At 48.3% G+C, this 25,026-nt stretch overlaps 2 protein-coding genes across 3 annotated transcripts in view; both read right to left on the bottom strand.

Moving 5' to 3' along the window:
• The window catches only part of DEF6 (DEF6 guanine nucleotide exchange factor), a 41,712-nt gene extending 24,808 nt beyond the window's left edge, over positions 1 to 16,904 (bottom strand). Inside the window, exons 1-3 of the mRNA XM_036766110.1 lie at positions 16,690 to 16,904; positions 5,386 to 5,526; positions 4,561 to 4,746 (exon numbers count right to left, since the gene is read on the bottom strand). Coding sequence (XP_036622005.1) covers positions 4,561 to 4,746; positions 5,386 to 5,526; positions 16,690 to 16,878 — 516 coding nt within the window. The 5' untranslated portion in view covers positions 16,879 to 16,904. The remainder of the gene's footprint in view (positions 1 to 4,560; positions 4,747 to 5,385; positions 5,527 to 16,689) is intronic.
• A 1,238-nt stretch (positions 16,905 to 18,142) lies between these two features.
• Positions 18,143 to 25,026, bottom strand: part of ZNF76 (zinc finger protein 76) — a 31,316-nt gene continuing 24,432 nt past the window's right edge. For both annotated transcript variants that reach the window (XM_036769151.1, XM_036769152.1), the window contains exons 8-15: positions 24,643 to 24,718; positions 23,626 to 23,751; positions 23,176 to 23,355; positions 22,054 to 22,287; positions 21,754 to 21,914; positions 20,537 to 20,698; positions 20,000 to 20,113; positions 18,143 to 19,044 (exon numbers count right to left, since the gene is read on the bottom strand). In XM_036769151.1, coding sequence (XP_036625046.1) covers positions 18,940 to 19,044; positions 20,000 to 20,113; positions 20,537 to 20,698; positions 21,754 to 21,914; positions 22,054 to 22,287; positions 23,176 to 23,355; positions 23,626 to 23,751; positions 24,643 to 24,718 — 1,158 coding nt within the window. In that variant the 3' untranslated portion in view covers positions 18,143 to 18,939. The remainder of the gene's footprint in view (positions 19,045 to 19,999; positions 20,114 to 20,536; positions 20,699 to 21,753; positions 21,915 to 22,053; positions 22,288 to 23,175; positions 23,356 to 23,625; positions 23,752 to 24,642; positions 24,719 to 25,026) is intronic.

The raw sequence follows: 25,026 nt of genomic DNA, 5'->3' as shown, positions 1-25,026 counted from the left end.
AGGAATATGTATGCCATCTATAATAAAATGAAAATTTCTTTCCTAATCTTTTGAATCCTTTCCCTTTCTTTCCTTATCTGGTTCCTCGGCCTCTTTAGTCAAAATCATTTAGAAGGCTTTACCTCTCCTCACTTTGTCTGTGATAGGACTAATATCTACCAGCATTTCCCCACAACATGGCTTGGGTCCTCTCTTCCGCCTTTCCTCCTGGGACAGGAATTAGTTTTTCCTGAAAGGAAACGGCAGCTAGGTGGTGAAGCAGATAAAGCAGAGTCAGGAAGACTTAAAATCTTTATGAGTTCAAATCTGGCCTCAGACACTTACTAGCTGTGCGACCCCGGGCAGCTCGATTAACCCTGTTTGCCTCAGTTTCCTTATCTGCAAAATGAGCTGGGGAAGGAAAGAACAAACCATGCCAGTGTCTCTGCCAAGAGAACCAGGGAAGAGCTGGACATACCTCCACAACAACAACAACCAAAGGAAATTAATCCATCCCAGGACCTGATTGGCCCCAGATTCCCTGGTGAAACTTCCTGGGTTACCTACGGGCATAAAAGTCTCTGCCATCTAAAGTTGGGGCCTCCTTTGAGTCGGTGCATTTATGAAGGCCACTTGAGTGCGTATGCCCTTCATCGCATCTTGCTCTCATAACTAGATTTTTTTTCCATATAGAGATGAAGGGGACCTCTCATAGAGAAATTAAGTGTCACTGCTTCCTTACTGCCTACCCTCGCTGTGTTAGGGCAAAGCAAACATCTTTTTGTTAACTGTTTGATGACTCTTGAGTGCTTCATTCCGTCCAAGCATTGAATCCAAACTAACTGGCATTAGAACCACCTCCAACATCGGTCCTACCGTACATGCCCCATAAATCGTCTTACTCATCCTCTTCTGTAATTCTAGACCAGCTTTTTTGTATCTGGTCCTCTCTCCAGTAAGTATTCCACTCCTTCATCCCCTTTGCTATTTCCTAACTTTTCTGCATAAATGAATCAAGCTGTTTGGTGAGATGAGAGATAAAAGGATTCTATAGAGGACGCTTACTCCAAAAGGAAGAGGTAGGTTCAAATCTGGGCTGGGCTACTACCCTACCTCTGTGACCTTGGGCAAGCCACTTAATTTATCTGAGCCTCAGTTTCCTCATTTGTAAAGTGATGATCTCTCAGGTCTCTTCTAATTCTCAGTCCCATGATGCTATACTCCTAGAACATAACTGAACAAAAAAATTCACAGCTGCTTTACTGGAAAGGCAAGAAGGTACCAGGTTGTGAAGGGCTTTAAATGGCAGAAGTAATAGGGCAGGTAGGTGGCCTGAAGTCAGGAAGATTTATCTTTGTGAGTTCAAATCTGACCTCAAACACTTACTAGCTGTGTGACCCTGGGCTGGTCACTTACCTCTGTGTGCCTCAGTTTCCTCATCTGTAAAATGAACTAGAGAAGGAAATGGCAAACCCCTCCAGTACCTTCACCAAGAGAACCCCAAAGGGGGCCACAGAGGGTCAGACTTGACTGAAACGACCGAATGACAGTAAGAGAAGTAACAGGAAGCCATTGGAGTTGATTCGTGTAGAGAAATGACGTGGTTAATCCTGGGCTTTAGAAAAATCATTTGGGTAACTGAGTAGAAGGTGGACTAGAGCGCGTTTGCAAGCAAGCAAACCGGGAACAACTCATATTTCTAACAATTAAAGAATGGGTGGATAAAGGCTGGCATATTAACATAATGGTATATTATTGCTTTGTAAAAATTAGCAAATATGAAAAATACAAAGATGTGTAGAAGAAAGACATAGGAACAGACGTGGATCGAAGAAAGAGGAATTAGAAGACATACACGCAGACAGACTATACACAAAATAGCCAAAGACTACTAATGCAATAATCATATTAATATGATATAATTAAGATAAGACTTTTAAAAGTACATAGCTGAAAAAATGATCAGAAAGGATCACGGGATCTTGGATTTGGAGCTAGAAGGGACCACTGAGGCCAACGATCTCGTTTTACAGACGAGAAAAGTATATGCCTTCTTAGACACTTGCGAGCTGTGTGAGTTCAGACAAATTACTTAACTTCCCTGTGCCTTAATTTTTTTATCTGTAAAGTAAAGGAAGTAGATGGCCTCTGAGGTCCCTTCCAGCTCTGAAACTGTCATCTAATCCTGGTCCCAAGGGCACTCTTGGCTTGATAGGGTTCACTTATAGATCTTTATACGTGTATATTATCACATGGCTTGCCCAGGGTTACATGGCAAAATACAAATCGTTTACAGCTTGAGGTTTTATTGGAGACGGTATTCCTGATTTTATTTGAAACTGTATGGTGCTCTGTAAATGTGAGTTAAATTGTTACAATTGGTATTAAATTTATAAGGAAAATAATTTAAAGAAATGCCCCAGGCCAAAGACAGCTGTGTTGCCTAAACGGCATGATCTGACTGGTCCAGCGTGGGCCTCCCTGGCTCCCAAATACCTCCCTCCCAGCCTGCCAGCACCAAGTGCCAGAAATTCCGATGGCTACCATTCATTCCTTTGGGGGAAGGGCCTCTCCAGGTAACCGCTGGGACCCAGGTTAACCCTTTAACAACAATAATAATTGACATTTAGGCTTGCAAAAACACTCGACTCGGGTCATCTCCTTTCAGCCTCACAACAGCTCAGTAAGGTATCATTATCCTCATTTCACAGATAGGGAAACTTGTGAAGTGACTTTGGATCATCCTGCTAGTACGTGACAGAGGTGAGGTTTGGCCCAAGACCTTCCTGATTTCAAGTTCTAGCACTCTCAGCGATGTCACCGTGTGAAGGAAAGAAAGGAGCATTTATTAAGCACTACTGTGTGCCGGGCACCGTGCTGAGTGCTTTACAAACATTCTCATCTGATCCTCTCGATAACCCTGGGAGATAGGTGCTGTCACCATTCCCATTTTACAGCTGAGGAAACTGAGGCAGGCAGACATTAAGTGACTTGCCCAGGGTCATAATACAGATGGTTGGTATCTCCAGGCCCGCTGCTCCATCCACTGTGCCACCTTCAGAGTTCTGTTTGGTGACAGCAGAGGACTGGAAAGGGATGATTCTGGAGCTCCAACCTCCCCAGTGAGTCTTTTCCAGACCTCTCCACCTGCTACTGCTTTTTCTTCCCCTTCAAAAAAGAAAAGGGGAAAAAACAAAGGTGGCCTTGAATTTGCTTTGAGTATCTTTTATAGATGTGGTGGAACCAATAGAGAGCTGGCCTCCAAACCAGGAGGGCCAGAGTTTCTACCTCGCACATCCTGGGAAAGTCACTGGACCCCTCATTGTCCCAAGCAGCTCTTTTTTGTTGTTCTCCTCCAACTTGTATCAATAGACCATACGTCCTCACTGGGGAGTTTTCCCTGTACCACCAAAATCCAGACTCTTATCTCTGATGCACACGATGTCTCCTCCATAGAATGTAAGCTCTTTGAAGGTAGAACTTTTCATTTTTGTCTTTGTAACTTCAGTACTGAGCACATAGTTGGCACTTGAGAAAAGCTTGTTGAAGGAAAATGGTAAATGTTGGAGAAGATGTGGGAAAGTTGGAACACTAATTCATTGTTGGTGGAGCTGTGAGCTGATCCAACCATTCTGGAGAGCAATCTGGAACTATGCCCAAAGGGCTATAAAAATGTGCGTACCCTTTGACCCAGCAATACCACTCCTAGAGCTATACCCCAAAGAGATCACACAAGTGGGAAAGGGACCCGTATATACAAAAATATTTATAACAGCTCTTTTTGTGGTAGCAAAGAACTGGAAATCAAGGGGATGCCCATCAACTGGGCATGAACAAGTGAACTGGGCTGAACAAGTTGTGGTATATGAATGTAACGAAATACTATTGTGCTGTAAGAAATGATTTCAGAAAAAACTTGGAAGGACTTATATGAACTGACGCTGAGTGAAGTGAGCAGAACCAGGAGAGCATTGTACACAGTAACAGTCATAGTGTGTGATGACTGACTTTGATAGACTTAGCCCTTCTCAGTAAGGCAAGGGCCTAAAACAAATCTAAAGGACTCATGACGGAAAATGTCATCCACATCCAGAAAAAGAAATATGGAAGCTAAATGCAGAATAAAGCAGACTATTTTCTTTTTTCTTCATTTGGTTGGTTTTTTTCCTCATGGTTCCTCTCATTTGTTCTATTTCTTCTATACAACATGACTAATGTGAAAATATGTTTAATAGGAATGTCTATATAGAGCTTATATTAGATTGAGGAGGGAGGAGGAGAGGGAGGAAGAGAAAATTTAAAACTTATGGAAGTGAATGTTGAAAACTAAAAATAAATAAATTAACTTTAAAAAAAGAAATGCTTGTTAATTGATTCTTTGAAGAAATCATGCCTTCAGGGGTAGTTTTAAGTGGCTAGCACCAGGCATCTGGGAAGGGGTGGGCATCAGGATGAGGAAAGGAAAGAAAGAAAAAAGGGAAGAGCTCAATGCCCTCTTAGGGGTCAGTCCTCCTTGGAACTATCAATGACCTAACCTGACTATTCCCTGAGCCCCTCTTCCTGCCCTTTCCATCCCCTTACCTCATCGGGTACCATGACGAGGGGATACTTGTCCTCAGACAGGAAGTTGAAGAGGCACCAGAGTCGGAAAGCATCCTGATTGGATAATGTGCTATTCCCGTTTCGGTTGGGCTGATAGTTCTTCTTAGCCGTCAGAGTCCAGCACAGCTCATCAAAATGTTCCTTGACAAAAGCCCCCTCTTCCACCTGGGATCAGAGCCAAGACGTTGGTCCAGTTTCGTGATCCCAAACTTGGTCTCAACTTGATTTACCCTGCGAGGCCCTTAGAGTATCAGAGCTCTAGGTCTGGAGACACCTGAGCTGATTTGAAGTCAGCCTGGCTGGGTCCAAACCCTGCCAACTGAGAAGCCCCATCCCAGCCAAGGGGAGAGAGAAGACAAAACTCAGGGCAACTCGGGATTCGAGGGGAAGCAGAGGATGGAGGCATAGTAACAAGATGTGGGTAAAACTGGGTAGGGAGAAGAGGTAACTGGATTCAGCTTGGTGAAGGTGCATATGTAGCAGTCAAGGTAGATGAGCAAGGTTTGGGGTAGTGGGTTAGGAGAAGTAAGATATAGATTTGAGTAGTGAGGAAAGTTAGGAATGGTAGTTTGGCAGCCAAAGTAACCTGGATTAGGTTGAAGGATAAGGAAGAAATGTCAAGGGAATTGGAAGGTGGGAAGTGGGGGGGATTCAGGAAGTGGCAGGTTGGAAACCAGGGCAATGGGGTAGGGTCAATGAGAGACAGAGATAGATGGAGGTGGCAGTTAGGTGGGGAGAGGTTCAAAGATGGCTAAAAGAGGTGGGTACAAGGGTAGGGATTGGGGGTCCAGGCTTGGTTCTCACCTTGTCCAGGATGTACTTGTTGAGATAGGGCATGTAACCCTGGCTGGAGACTGGGCCATCGTCATCATCCCGAAAGTGCTCCTCCAGTGCCACGGGGTCATGAGGGATGTGGAGCACCGTGTACAAGTTGTGGGACAAGACCTGGGAAAAGGGTCATTGTTTTAATCCTCCAGTCCCCAAACAAAACCTTGCCAAAGATTCTTGTTCCAGCTCATTGTCCACAGGCCTGTCTTTGCCAAGTGTGGGAAAGGCCCTCCTTCCCTCAAGTTCTGGCAAGGGCTACCAAGGTCCCAGGGCCACTTGGATGAGAACACCTTTTATGCTTAGAAGATCATAGATTCCTAGGATAACAGGCTGAAGGGACCTAGGTGGGGCCTCAGTCCCCACAGTGGAGCAGAGCCCCCAGACTTAGCCTGGTTTCCATCAAACACTCATTGTTCCTCCAGCAATGTTTCCACACCCAGGTGCGTCTGTACCTGGAATTCTATCAGGTTGGTGCACCTCCAGAAAGACCTAAAGGTGAATACAGGAGAAAGTCCAGGGAAGCACACTGCAAAAAATCAAAGGTCAGGCTTCGGAGACGGCCCTATGAGAACAAACCATGAAAGGCATTTTGATGCAGTGGGGAAAGCAATGGTGCTATCGTTGTGTCATTATGTGACCTTGGGCTATGATGTCCTCTCTGATCCTGCCATTGTGTGACTTTAGGCAAGTCAAGTCATTTCCCCTTTGGGGCACAGCCATTGTGTGACCTTGGACAAATCACCCCCCCTCTCTCATCTGGCCATTGTGTGACTTTGGGCAAGTCACTTCCTCTTTGGTTTCCCCATATGAAGAATGAAGGCATTGAACTGAACAATCTCTGTGACCTCCCATCCACAGAAAGCCTGTTGTGATTGAAGCACATTCTGTGCCTTCCCCCTTAACACAGAGGTCGGGAAGGTGACCTGACTTGTGTTTTCATAGATACAGAGAACTCCTGGGAGACTCAACTGAATCTAGCAAAGGGAGGAAGCCTTCACCTTCTCTGCCCCTCCCGGTCTCAGTGAGAGGTTAAATGACATGCCCAGGGTCACACAGCAAGTTAGAAGCCAAATCTTCTCAGCTTTTAGAGACCAGCTGTCTCTCCACTAATCCACACTGCTTCTCAGCAGCACAAAGGCAGCAGTGTTAATAACTTGCCCTTCTTAGCATATTGTTCTGTTAAATGATTTTCAAGATATCTCATGTTTGTACATGTGCCCTAAGTGACTTAACTAACCACTCCAGGCATTTGTTTCGTCATCTGTGAAATGAAGGGGTTTGGAGTGGGTGTTCTCAAAGGTCCCCTCCAGCTGGCTGGGTGACCCCGGACAAGTCAGTTAGTCTTTCTTGGCCTCTCTTGTAAAACTGAAGAGGATGCACGTGTCCTCTGAGGTTCTGTCCAGCTCTAAAGAGATGATCCTGTGATATTCTATATCGTATGTTTTTAAAATACTGAGAAGGGGTCAGATGGAAGTTTATAAAATCATGACGGGAACGGGCAGGAGAAACACTGGCTCGTCTGAGAAATCCTGGCCGTCTGAGAACAAGAGGGCCCCTTGAAGCTCAAGAGGCAAAAGTTTCTGGTAAAGAAGAGTGAGTGCTGCCTTGTGCACTTGAAGTCAGGTGCTGGCAGCCTGTCAGAGCCAACAGCCAAGGTTTCATTTATTCATGGCCACGCAAATGAGTACAGGGAGGCGTGACTAGGCGTTTGCTAGAGGAATGTGACCCCAAGCTCTGCCCCCCAACTAACAATAACTGATCCTTGTGTAGCCCCTTAATACTTAGGATTTTTCCTTGCCCTGTTAGAGTCTCACAACCCCCCTGCTGAGGTAGGGGCTAAAATGACCATTTTACCGATGAGTATCAGAGAGGTCGAATAACTCGCCCAGAGTCACACCACTGATAAGTGCTGGAGGTGGTAAGTGTTAGCTTTAAACCCGGGTCTCTCAGACTCTAAATCAAGGGTTCTTAACCTTTGAAGTGCTATGGACCCCTTTTGGCAATCCCATAAAGTCTATGGGCCCCTTCTCAGAATAATTTCTTTTAAAAGATTCCTAATTGAAGGAAATGCTACATTTCAGTTTGTCGTCGTTCAGTCGTGTGTGACTCTTCATGACCCCTTTGGGGTGTTCTTAGCCAACATACCAGAGTGGTTTGCTATTTCCTTCTCTAGCTCATTTTACAGATGAGAAAACTGAGACAAACGGGGTTCAGTGACTTGCCCAGATTCACACAGCTAATGTGCCTCTGAGCTCAGATTTGAACTCAGGAAGATAAGCCATCATGACACCAGGTCTGGCACTACCTACCTGCCCAAAATTTCAGTTAGAGATTAATGAAAATTCAGATATGATGTTTTTCCTGTCCAAACTCATGGACCCTCCCTCAGTTCTATCCATGGACCTCTTAGGGACCTGTGGAGCCCATGTTAAGAACCCCTGATCGAAGACAGACAAGAGGTAAGGGGCAGTGTCAGGGGATGGACTCCTCCCTCTTCTCTGTACACAGCTGGGTCTTGCTCTATAGCCTTGACACTATGACTTCATAACCTCCAACATATGCCTCCAACACTTGACCTATGGGGTGTTAGAATGAATTAGGTCAAGAAAGATTCCAGAAAATCCGTGAATGATACGTACAGAGAAGATTACTAAAAGATGTCTGGGGATTGTGAGGGTGATGTTAGGGAGGACACCTACCATATACTCTTCTTCCTCCTGCCCTTGAATGTAATGATTGAAGCCGGGGCTGGGAGGAATAGGGCTTGCTGAGTGTGGGCAATCCCATGGACTGATGGGTAGAGCTAGGCAGCATCCTCGAAGAATGGCTGCCTCAGCCCAATTCACAGGACGAAAGCCAAAACAAGGCAAGTAAAGACAAGGCAGGAAGAATTCACGCATCAGAGTGATACACATATGTACACACACATATACGTACAGATAAACACATATGTACATATACATACAAATCTGAGGCCAGATTTAAACTAAGGAAAAACTATATAGTGTGTGTGTGTGTGTGTGTGTGTGTGTGTGTGTGTGTGTGTGTGTTGGGGGGGGGAGTCCACACCTGTGAATGTAGGGAAATGCTTCCACTCATGCTGACTGGGAGACTGAGAGTCCCCTTCACTTCTAGTGCTTTTTCCTGTCTACAGGCAGCAAAGTGGTGCAGTGCATAGAGTGCCAGGCCTGGAATCAGGAGAACTCTTCCTAAGTTCAAAATCCAGCCTCAGGCACTTACTCCCTGGGCAAGTCGCTCAACCCTGTTTGCCTCAGTTTCTTTATCTGTAAAGTGATCAAGAGAAGGAAATGACAAACCACTCTAGTATCTTTGCCAAGAAAGCCCCAAATGAGGTCATGACTGAATAATTTACATACGCTTGCTTTCTTTCAAAACCTGGCTAAACAATAAACTAAAAACATCGCCCTCCTCTTTCTCCAGAAAACCTTTTCTAATTAACCTCAAACAAACGATTGTGCCTCCCTTCCTCACACCAAGGCAGCCGGCTCTGTATGATCCTTCCTGAGCTGTCTCAGGTTTGTACACGTACGCTACGTTCCTCCAGAACAAGACTCCTGCTTTCTTCTTCCTCCGTGAATGACACTCACAGCACAGTAGGACATCACAAATACCCTGGCCAGATTTCCTCAAGTCTCACCCAAAGCCTCCCTGCTGCCTCTTAGGCCTCCCTCTTCTTGTTCCATTCTGGGTAGAAGGAAAGACAGCTAGCTGTACGAGTGTGGTTAAGCCACATTCCCTTCTCTCAGAAATTGTTTCCTCGTTGATTAAAATGAGAGAGTAGGCCTAACATTTTTTGTGTTCCAGATCTTTTGGAAATCTGGTAAGCCCTTCTCAGAATGCTTTTTAAATGCACAAAATAAAATACCCAGGACAATGATGGAAACGAATTATGTGGGAATATAGCTTTATTTTTAATGTTTTGTGGCGGTTGTTTTTTTTTGTCTGAACCCTAGGACTAGAAGATCTCTAACTAACGTCCCTGGTTCCTCTTCAGAGTCTTTCTCTATCCATGTATGGGCAGTTCCTCAGTCCCCACCTTACTCTAATCACACCAGCCATCTCCTCAGAGCCCAATTTAACAACCAGTTTCTTCATCTCTCTTTCTGGCCACGGCCCTTCCCCAGGCAGGGCCCACGCAAGTCCGAGGCTGGAGGAAGGGCTAGTACTAATAGATTCCAGGGCTGTGGTTATCAGTGTGGGCCCAAATACCCTTGTGGGGTATTAGGATGATGAGAAAGGGAGGGCTCCAGGAAGCCAGGGACTCAGAGCCTGTCCCCAGACAGAGAGGCTGGCAAACCTCAGAGAGCTATGGCTTCCTGAATAGGGTGTGCTCTGGCTAACGCAGCTGGGGTCAGGAAAGGGGTGTGGCCACCTTGGAGTGTTATAGCTGGGACCTAGGGATTCCAAGGATGGTGAGCAATGCAGGGCCAATCTGAGGTACCAGAGAAGCCCCAAGTTGGGATGTATGTTTCCTCTAGTCTCCCTAGGGAAACATAGAATAGAACTATAACCCTTTAGAGCTAGAAGGACCCCTAGAGGTCATCTATTCCCATCACTTTATGGAGAAGAAAACTAAGGTACAGAGTGACTTGGCCAAGACCACACAGCTCAGGAGGGGTAGAGTCAGGACTACACTTCGGGTCTTCTGACTCCTAGCCTATTACTAATTACCATCATTCCTAATAGCTAGCATTTATATACTGCCTACTATGTGCCAGGCATTGCTAAGTAATTTATAATGATCTCATTTGAGCCTCACAACAACTCTGCTTTTTCTTATCAGAGGCAAACAGAAGTTAAGAAACTTGCCCAAGGTCACACAGCTCATAAGTGTGTGAGGCTGCAGTTGGACTCAGGTCTTCCTGACTCTAGGCCCAGGGCTCTATCCACTAACCAATCTTCTCATGCTCCTATGTCCAAGTCTGGGATGTATAACAGCTGGAGTAAGCCCTGGCTCAGGAGAAGGGTAGCAAACTCAGCCCCCACCCCCAACCCCCCAAGGAAGAGGGGCAGAACAAAGACTTGTGGGGCAGCTAGGTGACGAAGTGAGTAGAGTACTGGCCCCGCAGTCAGGAGGACTTGAGTTCAAATCTGGCCTCAGACACTTGACACACTTACTAGCTGTGTGACCTTGGGCAAGTCACTTAACCCCAATTGCCCTGCCTTCCCCACTCCAAAAAGAACAAAGACTTGTACTAAGTGGGAATGTTTTGGCTAAGAATTGCTCACTGACTCCCTTTTCACTACTAACATGACTTTCCCTATTCTCCTTCCTCCCTCTCCAAGTAGGATTTCTCCTTGTGTTTCCCCTGGATTGGACAGAACACTTTGGGTTCACTCCAGCCCCATCTTGGAACCCCTCCCCTGGCACAGGGGCTGGCCACCGTGTTATTCCACCCTCAGGTGGGGTGGAGGTGATGTTGGGTATTAAATTAAATTAGCGCAGGTATCAAAGCTGCTACTGGGCGCCGGGGCTGGATCTGGGGCAACGTGTTAAACCAAAGGTGTCAAACACCAGGCGGAGATGAACCAGATCAAAATATAATTGGGAAACACTTCACAGAATACATAAAAATACAACCGAACATAGATAATGTTACTTTCTGTTTGAGTTTGACACTATGGCTGTAAAAAACTTTAGGAGGAGAAAGCAGTGTTTATTAAGCACCTACTGCATGCTTTAATCACACCAGCTATCTCCTCAGAGCCCAATTTAATAGCCGGTTTCTTCATTTCTCTTTCTTGGCACATGGATAGAGGGCCGGGTCTGGAGTTAGGAAGACTCTTCTTCCTGAGTTCCAATCTGGCCTCAGATGCTTACTAGCCCTGTGACCCTGGACAAGTCATTTAATCCTATCTACCTCAGTTTCCTGACCTGTAAAATGAGCTATAGAAGGAAATAGCAAACCACTCCAGTATCTTTGCCAAGAAAACCCCAAATGGGGTCACAGCTGAACAACAGTAACAAAACGTGTGAGGCACCGTGCTTATCACTGAGGATACAAATAAAAAATGAACCTGACCCTGCCCTCAGGAAGCTTACATCCAACCAGGGGACATAACACAGACCCATGAGGAATATATTCAAAACACATACAAGATACTTTGTGGATAGCGGCACTGGGAGCTGGGGTGAGAGAGGAGGTAGAATCAGGACAGGCTTCATGTAGGAGATAGTGCTGGAGTTGAGACTCGAAGGAACAAGGGATGCTAAGAAATGGAGGTGAGGAAGGAGTGAATTACATGCATGGGAAACAACCAGCAGGGAGTCATGAAGATGGGAGATGGAACATCCAGTGGAGAACAGCAAGAAAGCCAAGCAAAGAAAGCCTTGATTGGATTGTAGCGTACAGAGGCCAGAGGATGGAGCACACGGTGGGAGAATTCTTAAGGGACCAGGTTTAAAGGCCAAACAGAAGAGTTTAGATTTGATCCTAAAGTTAAAGAGGGCTGCCAGCATTCACTGGTGATAGAGCGATGTCATCAGACCCATACCTAGAGAAAGGGCACCAACTAGGGAGCGAGGAAACCTCACTGACTGTCAGATGCTCCATCCCACCCTCTGAGGGAAATGCTTTGTAGGAGGGAGGCCAAGCTCTCTCTGTTCAGGGTTGTTTGACTTGCCTATGCTTATTTGTAACAAATGTTTTGTTTTGTTTTCTTTCTTTTTTTCAATCAGGTGGGAAGGAGAGAAAATAATTTTTTGTCAACTGCAAAAAATAAAATTAAAATTAAAAAACTTTCAAGGTTCTTTCTCCATGATGGCACTGAAGGAAGGGAAGGACGTATTTGTTTTCCTGAAACAGAAAGGCTTGAAGGACAAGTAGGCAGTGTTGAAGGGTGTACATGAGAGTAAAACTCAAACATCCCTCACCCTCTGGTGACTCAAAGACACTTTGGCTTTGCAGATAGCCCACGAACCCTTGGAAAAGTGCTCCTAGCAGGAACAACACAGCTTTTAGCACGGTGCCTGGCACACAGTAGGCCATCATCAAATTTTCCTTGACCACTAATCCGCTATGAACAAGACAACGGAACCCTGGTATTCATTGTGGAGGCCAAGGCTAATAAATATGAAATGAAACAGGCTGTAAAGGTAATCGTCAATGTCCTCTCAGGGGTCAATGCACCGATCTGGCTTAATGGAATTAAGAAGGCCCATGTCTAACTTGCCCAAGACTATGATGCTTTGGGTGTTTCCAACCAAATCAGAATGATCTATGCTACATTCAGCTAGCCTTCTCCATATAACAATAAAGTTATCAACTCTTAGAAACAAATCAAATAAAAACAAAAAAACTCCTTACAGCTCTCAGATTTGGAGAAGCCATGCATATCGAGCCTTAACCCATGCTGCTACAGCTCAAGACCCTTTCTTCTCGTTCTAGTCTCCCTATAAATGGACAAAAGGACATTTTCCACCTTCTGTAAGTAACCTTTGAAAAAGCAAAAGAATTCTTTGGTGCCTTCTCAGCTTTCTTTTTTCCTCAGTCGAATAATCCCTGCTCATTCAGCCTTTCCTAAAAAACCAGGTTTTCCTTCTTTCTTCTCATGATCTCTCCATGGTCAAAAGCACTCGAGGCAGGGTCAACCCCAGGCTGAGGACAAGGGAAGGTCCATACTCCCCAGAAACACCCTTAGGAAGTAAGGAGAGGGAGAAGAGGTGGAGAAGAAGAAAGGAAGGGAAGAATTCCTTCTCCATTTTGGCCATCTGGTGTTGGCACTACTTATCTCCCTTCCTAACATCTTCCTCTGTCTTCTGACCACTTCTCTATTGCTCTTTTGCCCCTTCCGGCCTCCCTGGCCTGAGCATTACTTCCTCCCATTTCAGTTCCCTTGTCTCCAATGAAGGGACTTCTTCAGGCTTTCCTTGGTCCTCTTCCTCCCTCCCACATCCTGTGATGCTGGCCATCGACCACTCCACTTTCCCCCTGGCTCTTCGTCATTGAGACAGTGAATCCCAGAGGTTTAATTTAAAGTTAGAGAATATCTATAAGAAGGTAGGCTAGAGATCACTTAGCCTAACCCCCTCATTTTGTAGGACACTCTACCAATGTCGTATGTGTGATCAAAGTATCATAATATCATAGAGTTGGAAGAGAGCTTAAGAGACATCTAATCCAACCCCCTCATTTTACAGGTGAGTAAACTGAGACCCGGGAAAATGGAGCAACTTGACCAGGGTCACAAGTGATGCTCAGCTTGACTCCCATCCAACTTAAGATGTAGCTGGAAAGAGTCATGGGCAGCTATTAGACCCCCATGGTCATAAAGAAACATAAAGCAAATGACCTAACCTCCTAGTATACCCTTCCCTGGAGCGTGCACTGTCTCTAAATGCTTCAAGGAACGAAAGGGTGGGCCTAGACATGGGTCTGGACTGGGTTGGCCTCCCTGGCTGACTATGCAGCTAGAATGGGAGGGCCATAAACTGGTTTGGAGCCCCTGTGTATAGGGGGCACAGGGAACATGGAGAAAACCTCCAGGGTTCCCTGGAGATGGAGGGCAAATCGATGGTACCTAGAAACTAAAGGGGTTGGGGAGAGATGAAAGTGTTGGGTAAAGGGAGGACAACTCCGGAGGACACCGACTAACAGACTTCAGTTTCTGGAGGGGGTTAGTGTTTAGGCGATGGAATCAAAACTACCTATTTCTGCAGCAAAAGGGATTCAGGAATAAAAGGCAAAAAAATCTGTCTGAGACCTGTAGATATTCCAGGACATTAATCAGGAGGCCATGCAATCTCCTCCCTTGGATGTCTGTTACCTTTAAATTTCAGTGGTTCTGGCTAGGGAAAAAACTGCCCTCGTTATGGGGCAGTGATAGGAGGTCTAGGAGACCTCCTCCCAGATCCTCCACTAAAAGTGGGGTCCCGTGACTTCAATATTCCCCCCTGCTGGGTGGTTTCTGTTTGTTTAGTCATTTTCAGTCATGTCTAACTCTCTGTGACCCCATTTGGGTTTTCTTGGCAAAGATACTGGAGTGGTTTGCCATTTTCTTCTCCAGCTCGTTTTACAGGCAAACAGGGTAAAGTGACTTGCCCAGGGTCACATAGCTAGTAAGTCTCTGAGGCTGGATTCTAATCCAAGTCTTCCTGACTCCAGACTGGGCCCTCTATCCACTATGCCACCCTGCTGCCCATGCAGGGTACAGTTTCTTATTATGTGTTGTCTTCCCCCATTAGATTGTGAGCTCCTTGAGGGCAAGGATTATCTTCCCTTTCTTTGTATCCCCAGCACTTAGCACAGTACCTGGCACGTAGTGGGTGCTTAATAAATGTTTATTGACTGAGGGTGATTTGTAAAGGGCCCTGCCAGCCAGAGACATTTGACAATCCTAAAGGCAGATTTTCAGGATAGAGTTAACTGGGGTTGTGAGTGCAGGCTTGAATGGGGCTGTGAAATAGTCAAGACAAAAAGTTACGCTGTGGCTCTCCCAGCCTTCCTGGATCAGGGGTGTGGGGGTGCGGGGTGTGGGTGGTGGTTCTAGCCCAGCCACCTGGGGAAAGCTTAGAGCTCTGTGCCACTGGGTGGATGGGGAGGAGAGAGAACCAGGCTGGGAAACAGGCTAACTTGCTCTGACTTGCAGTGACTGATCAGACTGCCAGGAATTAGTCCCTGGGTACTCCTTTGAGGGATCGATGGAATAACGAGAGTCCCAAGGGCTCCAACTCTTCCTTGTAAATTGGCCCCAGGATCCAGGGAGGCAGAAGTTGGGTGGGATATAAGCACTCCTTTTATCCAATTATTCCACAGCTCAATTCATCTCTGGGGTTTCGTTTTTTTTTTTCTCACCTGTAAAATGCAGGATTTGGACTAGGGGGCCTCTGAGGTTCTTTCCAGTTCTAGGTCCATGATCCTCTGATGGACTGTTTTTTACCTTTAACCCCTTTAGCCACAACCTTAGAGAACTCTTGTCCTTACGGTCAAATACAAACCTCTGTTTGGCATTTAAAACCCTTCACAATTTGGCTCTATTTTTCTAAGCTTATTACATGTTAGCACCATATGGTTCAACTAAATGGGCTTTCTTTCAGATTCTAACAAATGCCACTCTATTCCCCATCTCCATCCCTTTGCACAAGGAAAGCACTCCTTCCTCATCTTTGCCTCCTAAAATCCGTGGAGCTTTCTTTGGCTTGAGAACTGCTTCTTCCATGAGGCTCTCTCCCTAGTTTCTCCAGTCGCTAGTGCCCTTTAGCTGGACGTTTATACACTTTATATGCTGACTTACTAGATGGAATGTAAGTTCCTTGAGGCTGAGACTTATTTCATTTTGGGGGATTATTATATCATATGTTTCACCACTATGGGGATTATTTCATTTTTGGCTTTGCAACCCCAGTGCCTAGCACAGTGCCCAATGTTTGAAAAGCCTCCCTCTTGGATGCCAAGTTGGTGAAGCCTTTCAAGAATCGGCGGGTTGGGTCTATCATGGCCCAATTTGCAGGGCAACTGCATCCCTGCTTGCCTCTTAGCCAGACCTGTTCCAAGCATGGACAGAAGGCAGGAGATCCTGCAGCCTATGGTCACGCAGGTGGCAGCTTTCTCTTGGGCAGTTGCCTTTCAAGACAGCACAGGCACACCCCTTGCTAGCTATACCCCACGGCCCCAAGCAGCAGTTCTTCAACCTAAGTGTCTGACAGGGAGGGCCCAGCAGTGCTCCAGTGGAGGAGGGAGGGGTGTTAGGGGGAGCTTCTCTCCTGTGTCCTGGGTGGGAATTGTCTGACTGACTCTACATGGGCTGGGGGCAGGGGAGATGCAGCCCCTAGGCCCTGGGAGGAAGTGACTGAAGAGCTTTCTAACTGTCTCCTTTCAAAGCCACCAGAGGAAATGAGGCAGGAAGATGCTGGCTACACGTCCTGGTATGACCGAGGGGAGGGTGTAGGGTCGGGGGCGGGGGGGGGGGGGGGCCCATGTGCGCGGAGTCTCAGTTTGGAACTCTCTAGCCTGCTCACATCTTCTGAAGCTCCACGATCTCCCCTCATGCCCTTGCTAGTCCCTGGCCCATGGCCGGGGCTTTGTTGGAGCTGTCCCAAACTTAACGAGAGCCTCCCACCAGGATATCCCATTGGCCCCTCCAGTCATGGCTCCCAAGCTCCTTTGGAAGGGCTCTGGGTACCTGTACTCCCACGCGGGTGCTCTCCTGGGGCAGGGCAGCAGCAAGCCCAGCTAGAGGCAGGGGTGGCAAAAGGCGGCTCTCCCCTGGTTTCTAGTCCCTGCCTCCCAGCCCGACCCCTGCGGGGGGCCTCTGCCTTACCTTGAGCTGGGACTTGGAGACCTTGCCGCTCTTCTCCACATCCAGGGCTGTGAAGGCGTACCAGATGGATTTGAGCAGCTCCTTACGGAGGGCCATGGCCGAGAAGCCTGGGACCCGGAGGCTGCTCTGACACCCAGGAGATCCGGTTTCAGGAAATGCAAACGGCTTTGAGAACCGCAGAGGGGCCATACTACAGAACACTAGCTCCACCTGCCTGCTCTGAAGCACTCTAGGTTCCTCCTCGCAAGGAGGGGGGGTGGGGTGGGTATCCAAGATGAATAGGAACTGGCCTTAGTTACCTGGCCCCTGAAAGCACAGACCTCACCAGACTCCTTTGGCCTGAAGAGGTGGTAGAGGCGGTTCTTAAGATCACCCCAGTGACTGAGCCACTCTTTGGTTCACAGACTTTGGCGATTGCATAGAGGAAGGGGTGGAAGATGCTTGTCCCCAGATGTTACATGGGTATGCTTCTCAAGCCAGTGCCACCACTGTGGAGCTCTCACCTCCTCTCAGGTAGGGATGGGGTAGAGGGGGGAAAGCCCCTCTCCTCTTTTCTTCCTATGAAATTATTGAAAACCTTTCCCTTTTCCCAGCTTACCCCCCTTCTCCCCCAACAACCATCTACGGATGTGTTTCTCCGGGGAATTCAGGGCACGATCCCATCCAAACCTCATCAGATCTTAACTCAGGTCCTTCTTGCTCCACATGGGAGACACACCCAATCCAACTTTAGGGGAGTCAGACTCCAGATGCTTCCAAGAAGCTGGAGAGAGGGCAGGGCTCCCCAAATGCAAAGCTCAATTTGTTTATCATCATATGCTGTGGAGAAACAGGGCCGTTCCCATCTCTACTGTGTTCTCCTTGGGCATTTCTGGCCACACGTACAGACCCAAGGAGGAATGTCCTCTAAGTATGGTTGTTACCACTTTGTAGATGAATGAAAAAGCTCAACTTCAGGAGAGATTAAATCATTTGTCTGTGTCACCCAGTTGGTGGGGACTCAGACCGAGGTGATCTTGTTGGACAGCCAGTCCAATGGTACCTCCATGACACCACGTAAAAGGCTTGTCTGCAGCCACAGGGCATTGCCAGCTAGGTCTAGGCCATGCTGCACAATAAGAAAGTTTCATGGTGAAAGCTCTCAGAAGGGACATGAATGTGGGGCTGAAATTCTCTTAGAGTCTGGAAGCTGCAGGTAGCAAAGGAAGTCTGGCATTCTTGAGAAGGGCAGAGGGATTGAAAAGATGGGACCCAATGGACCTGCCATCTATGACCCCACACCACAAAATGCCAAAGCTTTTGTGCCGATTTGTCTCCTCACCCTCATCCCATCATCCCACCCCCAGCACTTCATCCCAGTCAAAGCTAGAGAAACACAGGGCTCCCTTGGCTCCAAGTGGGGGCTCAGAGTTACTGCGGTCAGCGTCTTGCTGCTGGTTTCTATCACAAAGGGTGAATGACTGACCCATACAGAAATTTGGGACTTTTATTAAATAAGCATCCACCCACTCACCACCATCACCCTTAGCAGAAAAAAAAATTATAAAAATGGAATTAAAAAACAAACAAAAACCACACACACACACAAATTCCAAACCCAGCAATCTAAGTGCAGGGACCACTCTGCTCCAGCCACAGTATGAATGGCTGGGAGTGGGCTGAGGGAGACTGCTTCTTTCCTCCTGTCTGCCATAGTCCCCTCAGGAAATCCTTGCCATTTGCCTGGACATCTTGGCCCCCCTCTGCCATAGTTATTGCTGTATGTGGCTTGAGGGGCTCCAGAATATCCTCTGGTGGAGCCAGGTGCTCCCCCCTCCCCTGCCTCTGCCAGGGCCTCCCACATAGTGGGTAGCAACTACCTGAGGGCAGAAGGCCAGCCCCAAAGGCATCCTTGACCTCTACTCACTGTCCTAAGAAAAGGGGTAAGGGGCAACAGGGTGTTCTCAAGAGGAAGAGGAGCACCCGGGCAGGCTTCAGTGGGAGCCCCAGGGCAGTCTAGTGACCCAATGGGTCCTTCTCACCTTCTGAGAATGTCTAGAACTCCCCCATTTTGGCTGTCACCCTTATTGATGGCAAAACCATTCCCTTTCCCCCAACTATGCTGCTCTCAACGCTGCTTTCTCTGGCTCAGCGACCTCTACGTGGCCACCTTCCGCGGTTCATCCACAGTCTGGACGCTTGGAGACAGTGATGCCTGTACCACAAGGCATCTTCTTTGCCACTGTGTGGGACCCAGCTTGCCCTAGGGTCTCAACAGCCACTCTCTGATATAGATGTCTCTAGGGTCACGGCCCCCTGCTGCATGGCGGCAGTAGCCATGCTAATGGCCTCCTCCAAAGTCTGCTGCTCCTCCAGCTACAAACGGATGAGAGGGAAAGAGAATGAGAATCATGGTAGGCAAGAAGCAGGTGCTAGTCGTACCTCAACTAATGCTTGCTGACTGGCTGATACATGAGAGAATAAACACAGTCAAGGAGATGGGGAGAGGTAATGGGCCTGGATCATTTCCTAGGGGAAAAGGAGTCAAGATCATAGCAGCACAGAACTCTTGGGCTAGACAGGATCTTAGGGATGATCTAAAGTCTCCCTCTTCTTCCTCCTTTGATGAGATTACGAATTGAAAACTCAGAGAGCAGACATTTCCAAGGCGACACAGCTACCTACTCTGTCCAGCCTAAGTTAGACCAGTCAGCCTTTGGAGTCTCTTCCAACACTCAGATGTCATGAATCTGTAATTCATTACTGGCAGACTAAGGTCTCCTGGTGTTGCCCAGTGTCTTTCCTGCCGCTCCAGACTGAGGAGAAGACGCTGCCAGGGTAGAAAGCAGCTGTGGCACAGTGGACAGCACACTGATTTTGGACTCAGAAAGCCTGTGCTATGGTCCTGGTATTTCTGACACCAAACCTTGGGTCACTGCATTTGTAAAGTGGGAATCATAAAATTTGCATTAACCATCCCTCAGAGCTTTCTGGATGAGCAGATACAACGAGGTGTGTAAAGCTCTTTGTAAACAGGACACACAGCTGTTCTCTGGGAGGTCAAGCTCACCAGAAGGGCGCATGGCAAAGACACAGAGTGCCGGTGAACAGGGCCACAGAAAGGACGCTTCGGGAATGGGTCCGTCACGTTTGGTCCTCTGTTCACAAGCCCAGCTGGGGAGACCCCTGATGCTTATCATTCTACTGTGGTCTGAGAGAAGCCGCACAATCAGCTGCTCTGAAACAGGTTCTTTCTAAAAATCCATTTCAGATTTGTTTTTTCTCTGGAATCCCGTAATCTCCCCTTTCTGCTTCCCTACAGTGCACATACCTGCACTGCAATGTGAGTTCCATTGGCTGTGGCCAACAGCGCCACCTGCTGGTGATGAAGGGATGCTACCGCTGAATCCTCGGTCACCATGGCCCCAGAGGTTATGATGGTAACCTGAAACACAGAAAGGTGGTTTGTCCTCCCAGCACACTTCCAGGCATCTTGGAATAAGGATCTTACAGAGACCAAGGAAAGAATGGAGAAGATCCTGATGCTCAGGGCTAAGTGAGACTCGTCTTTCTCCAGAGTCTAACCTGGCCCACGAGTTCCAAATCACAGAATTTTAGAACACTATAAAGAACCTTGGAGCTCACTCGGTCCCCCCTCCCACAGCCACAGAGAGGAAAGGCAGGTGACTGGGACTGACGGTCCCCCGACTGCAGATCCCTTAGCCTTTAAGATGATATTCATATCGACTTAAGGAATCCCTCTTGGGGGGAGAGTCATTAGAGCAGTAACAGGTGTTGAGTAACTCCAGCTACGGTTGAATGTCTCTACTGAGAAGGACAGAGAGAGAACAAAAACCCTTGGTCATACTGGCTGTGTCTCGGTGCCGTCGGCGCTGACCATGGTGACAGTATGTGTGCTGGAGGTGGCAAGGTCTTCAGGGCTAGGGATGGCGAGGGTAGTGCCACCATGCTGGGTCACCATGCTAATGGCACTTCCTAGGGCCTGCAAGTCTTCAGGGGACAGACTGACCTGTAGGTAAGAGGTAAGAGAAGATTGTCCTGGCTATGGGTTAAAACCCTGGATGCCCTTTGTTAGCTGTTTATCAAACCTTTCCTGCAGGGATTTAAGGACATAACCTGAGCCTGCTCTGTTCATAATTCAACAAACATTTATTAAAGTAATTCTTGACAACTTACAACACATCGTACTAGGCACTGAGGGAGCTACACAAATGAATAAGAAGGAGACAACCCCTATCATCCAGATTATACACCAGTCACTAAGGACCAAATGAGGCTGATCTGGGATGGAGGACACTGACAGAGCGAGGGAGCGTGACAAGAAAAAACATGAAATTTGGGCATCAGAAGACATGGACTGGAACCTAAGCTCTGCTACTGACTTTGCGTATAATTTTGGGCAAGTCACTGCCCCTCTCTGAGGTTCGGCTCCCTCATCTGTAAAATGAGGAGGGTGGATCAGGTCATCTCTAAGGACTAAGATCTATGATCCTGGACCCACCGCTAACTCTTAGAATCCTGTAAATATCACCAATATTAACGACTTGCATTTGCACAATGACACGTGTAAGGAATATAACTGAATCTTCATTAATAACAAATGAAGTAATAAAGGAGATATTATCATCTCCTTCTGACAGATGAGGGAACTGAGGCAGAGTGAAGGGACTTGCCGCAGGTTATCAGTGTAGGCAACTAAGGTCAGAAGTGAGTCTGTGGCAAAGGCCTAGCCCCGAAGCATTCTGCTGCCTCTTCTGCGCTATGTCCCTCTGTCTTGTTCAGACAGTTACATGCCCCGTTTCCCTAGAGGAGTGGAATCAGTGCTACTGGGGCTGTCTGCCCAGAACTCACAAGGACTGAGGTATCCGTCCAAGTCTCAGACCTGGCTGGGCTACTCTCTGGGACTGGGTGGCCCTAACTCCTGCTGCCTCCTACAAGTCTGGGGGCCATTACAGACACACAGACATAAGTCCTGTTGATGACAACCTCTCCTTCTACAATAACCGTGTGATTTTGTCTGCAATAGGAAAGCTCCTCCCTCACCCTGAGCTCTAGAGCCTGTACCTGTTGGGTGCCGTCCTGGGTGATCAGGGCCACCTGGGGAGCCCCGTCCTCCTCTGTCACCATGGTCACCTGTGCTGGGATGTCCCCCTCCTCTTTCACCTCCGATAGGAAAGTGATGTGAGACCTTTTGGGCGGGGGGCTCTCCTCAGCTGCAGAAGCAGCTGGGGGAGGGAGGAAAGGCACAGGTTAGTTCCTGATCAGCGCCCCAAAGTTTGTTATTTCCATGTCCCCGGAGCGTCCCGGCCTTGCCTCCTGGAGATGCTGGGGCCAAGGGTGTGTGGGAAGCCCCCCACCCCTCACCTTCCAGCTGCTGCTGCTCATAAAGGGCCTGTTCGCTCTCCTCAGTGGCCTCCAGCTCGCCATGGGCGCTGCGCTTGTGCATGGCCAGGGTGGAGGTCTGCCGGTAGGTCTTGCCACAGCTGCTGCAGGTGTAGGGCTTGCAGTGTGTGTGCACCACGTGGTGCTTGTACAGGCTTGAGTACTCAGTGAAGCGCTTGCCGCAACCCGGCACGGTGCAGACGTACGGCTTCTCCCCTGGGGACACTGGGCTGTGAGGGGGGTGGGGACTAGGGCTGGCAAGGGGGGAACTAGGGGGACAGAGAGGGGAGGATGGGGCTGGTGAGCGAGGAACTGGGGGGATAGAGGTGGTGAGAGGAGAACTAGGGGGACCGAGCAAGGAGATGGGACTGTGAGAGGGGAGCTAGGGGGACAAAGGGTGGAGGGATGGGGCTGTGAATGGGGACACAGGGCCTGGTCCAGAGTGCTAGAGTTGATAAGGGAAGAGTAGGTGGGACAGAGGAAGAGATGTAGCCATCAAGTGGAACATGGGATAAATGCTTGCTTGTGCACTTGACATGGGGATGAGAGAGAGGATGTGCACTGAGGGGACAACATGAAGCCAATGAAGGGGAGGGTATACAAAGTTCTGGGGAAGTGACATGCAAGGCTAAGGGTGTGGGCCCTGAAACCAGGAGATGGGGAAAATAACGTGAGGGGGGCGGTATGTACAAGAGTTCCATGGCAGGTGGATGGGGGGAGGACAAGGGGAACATTACAATCTACCTTTCCCCCACCTGTTCCCATCTTAGTTTCTGTTCTGGGGCTATAGCTAGAGGAAAGGACTTGGTATCTATAGGAGAGGCGCAGGGAACTGAGAGTTACCTTAATGGGACCTGGGTCTGCCAACCCAGTCAGAATGGGGAGGCCCATGAACAACAAAAATTGCCAAACTCAAGGTGCTGATTCAGCCAGAACACTAACCTTCCTGCCCATCATGGAGTACCCAACAGGGAAAGGTTGTCAGATTGTGAAATGAGAAAATTGCTTAAGTCAAGAGCAGATGGAGTCCCTGGAAGTGGGGACAGGGTGAGGAAGGGTCCTGGGCTAGAGCTGGGGAGGGTTCTTGGGTGCCAGCTGTCCCACCTGTGTGAATGCGCACGTGGTTCTTGTAGTTGGTGGCACTGGTGAAGCCACGGCCACAGTGGGGCTCCGGGCAGGTGTAGGGCCTCTCCCCTGTGTGAGTGCGGACATGTACCTTTCGGATGTTAGATGTAGTGAAAGATCGGCCACAGCCCTCAAAGGGGCACCGGAATGGGCGTTCACCTGTAGGAGACCAGGACAGATGAGGGCAGCATGGGAGAACTTGTGCAGAGGTAGGCAGAGGGGACTGTGAGGGAAACATTTTGTGCCCAGGGCTCCCAGAACAAGAGCGCTCTATGTTTGAGGAGATGGTAAGAGCTGGGACGGGGGTAGCTTCCTTTGAGAATGTACTCATGCTTGGAAGGAATGGGGAAACGTGAAGGGGGGGAATTAGAGGTTGCTGTGTCAGAGAGCAAAGAGGACTGAAATGACAGTAGAGGGCAGAAGGCCCACCAGTGTGGGTGCGGACGTGCTTCTGCAGATCTCCTGATGTCTTGAATGCCTTGTTGCACAGCTCCTCGGGGCACTTGTATGGCTTTTCACCAGTATGGGTGCGCACGTGGCTCTTCAGACCGTACCCTGTGGGAGGGGAGAAGTGGGTATCAACCGGAACTTCCTCTCACAGAGATTTCCTCCACCACCCACTTCCCTTCTCAACATGGACATAATCATCCATTCCGAAGGCCCAAGACCTTTAGGTGCTCCTAGCTCCAGTCTTCCCCAACCTCAAGTCCGGCCCTTTGAGTTCTTGACTTCTGCCCCCTCAACTTGAGAAGCCTGTGTCCTTCTCCAATCTATTCTAAATCAGAGTCACAAAGGGACTCCAGGGGACAATCCTACCTTTCTCCTCTCAGGCTAATCTGAGCCACTGAGAGAATTACAGAGTTGGGAGAGATCTTAAGAGATAATCTCAGCCCGTGGTCCTAATTTCATAGAAGAGAAAACTGAGGCTCAGAGACAGAAAGTGATTTCTCCAAAGTAACAGCTAGAACGTGGCATGTGCAAGACAAGAACCTAGTTCTCTTGATTCTTAATAGAGTGTTCTTGCCAATAGACTACACTACCCCTTTCTCCTGAAAAGAGGAATTCTCCAACCAAAAAAGCCCCACCAGGTGAAAGCTTGTTTCTGGACAGGTCCAGATCTCAGATTAGGGCAGCTAGGTGGTGCAGTGGTTAGAGTGCAGAGCCTGGGGTCAGGAAGCCCAGCCTCAGACACTTCCTAGCTGTGTGACCCTGGGCAAGTCACTTAACTCTGTTTGCCTCAGCTTCCTCATCTGTAAAATGAACTGAAAAGGAAACGGCAAACCACTCTAGTATCTTTGCCAAGAAAACCCCAGAAGGGGTCATGAAGAGTCAGAAATGCCTGAACAGTAAGAAGCATCTTGGATTTCCCCCAGCTCTTCTCCAGTGACCTGGTGAAGCTGCTCCGCCCCATTTGTAGTCCTCCCAGCCCCTCCCTGATTGTTTTACCTGTGGCAAAGGCCTTTCCACAGCTGGCAAAGTCACATCTGTACGGCCGATCACCTGTGTGGGCTCGTTCGTGTACCTGGGAGGTCAGGAGAGAAGTGGGCTTGAGAGGGATGTAACCAGTGACCTGGGCTATGTGCTCTTCCTTAGGGCCAAGGGCCCCAGAACCCAGGCTCCCTGACTGCCTGCCTGCCTGCCTGCCTGCCTGCCCCCCTGCCCCTTCTGCCAGTCACCACAAGAAGTAAAAGGTTTTCAAACTGACATCAATAGTGAGGAAGGAATCAGACAAGAACTCCGAAGGTTATCTCCAAATAGTCTTCAAAGGGCCAATAAATTCCTATCTGCAGCCTGGCTTCACAAAAAGATGCCCCTCCCAAGATCCAGCCT

Source organism: Trichosurus vulpecula, chromosome 7 (assembly GCF_011100635.1).
Source record: "Trichosurus vulpecula isolate mTriVul1 chromosome 7, mTriVul1.pri, whole genome shotgun sequence".
Lineage (NCBI taxonomy): Eukaryota > Metazoa > Chordata > Mammalia > Diprotodontia > Phalangeridae > Trichosurus > Trichosurus vulpecula.
Note: the sequence above shows the minus strand (reverse complement) of the source record. Positions and strands in the feature narration are given on the sequence as shown.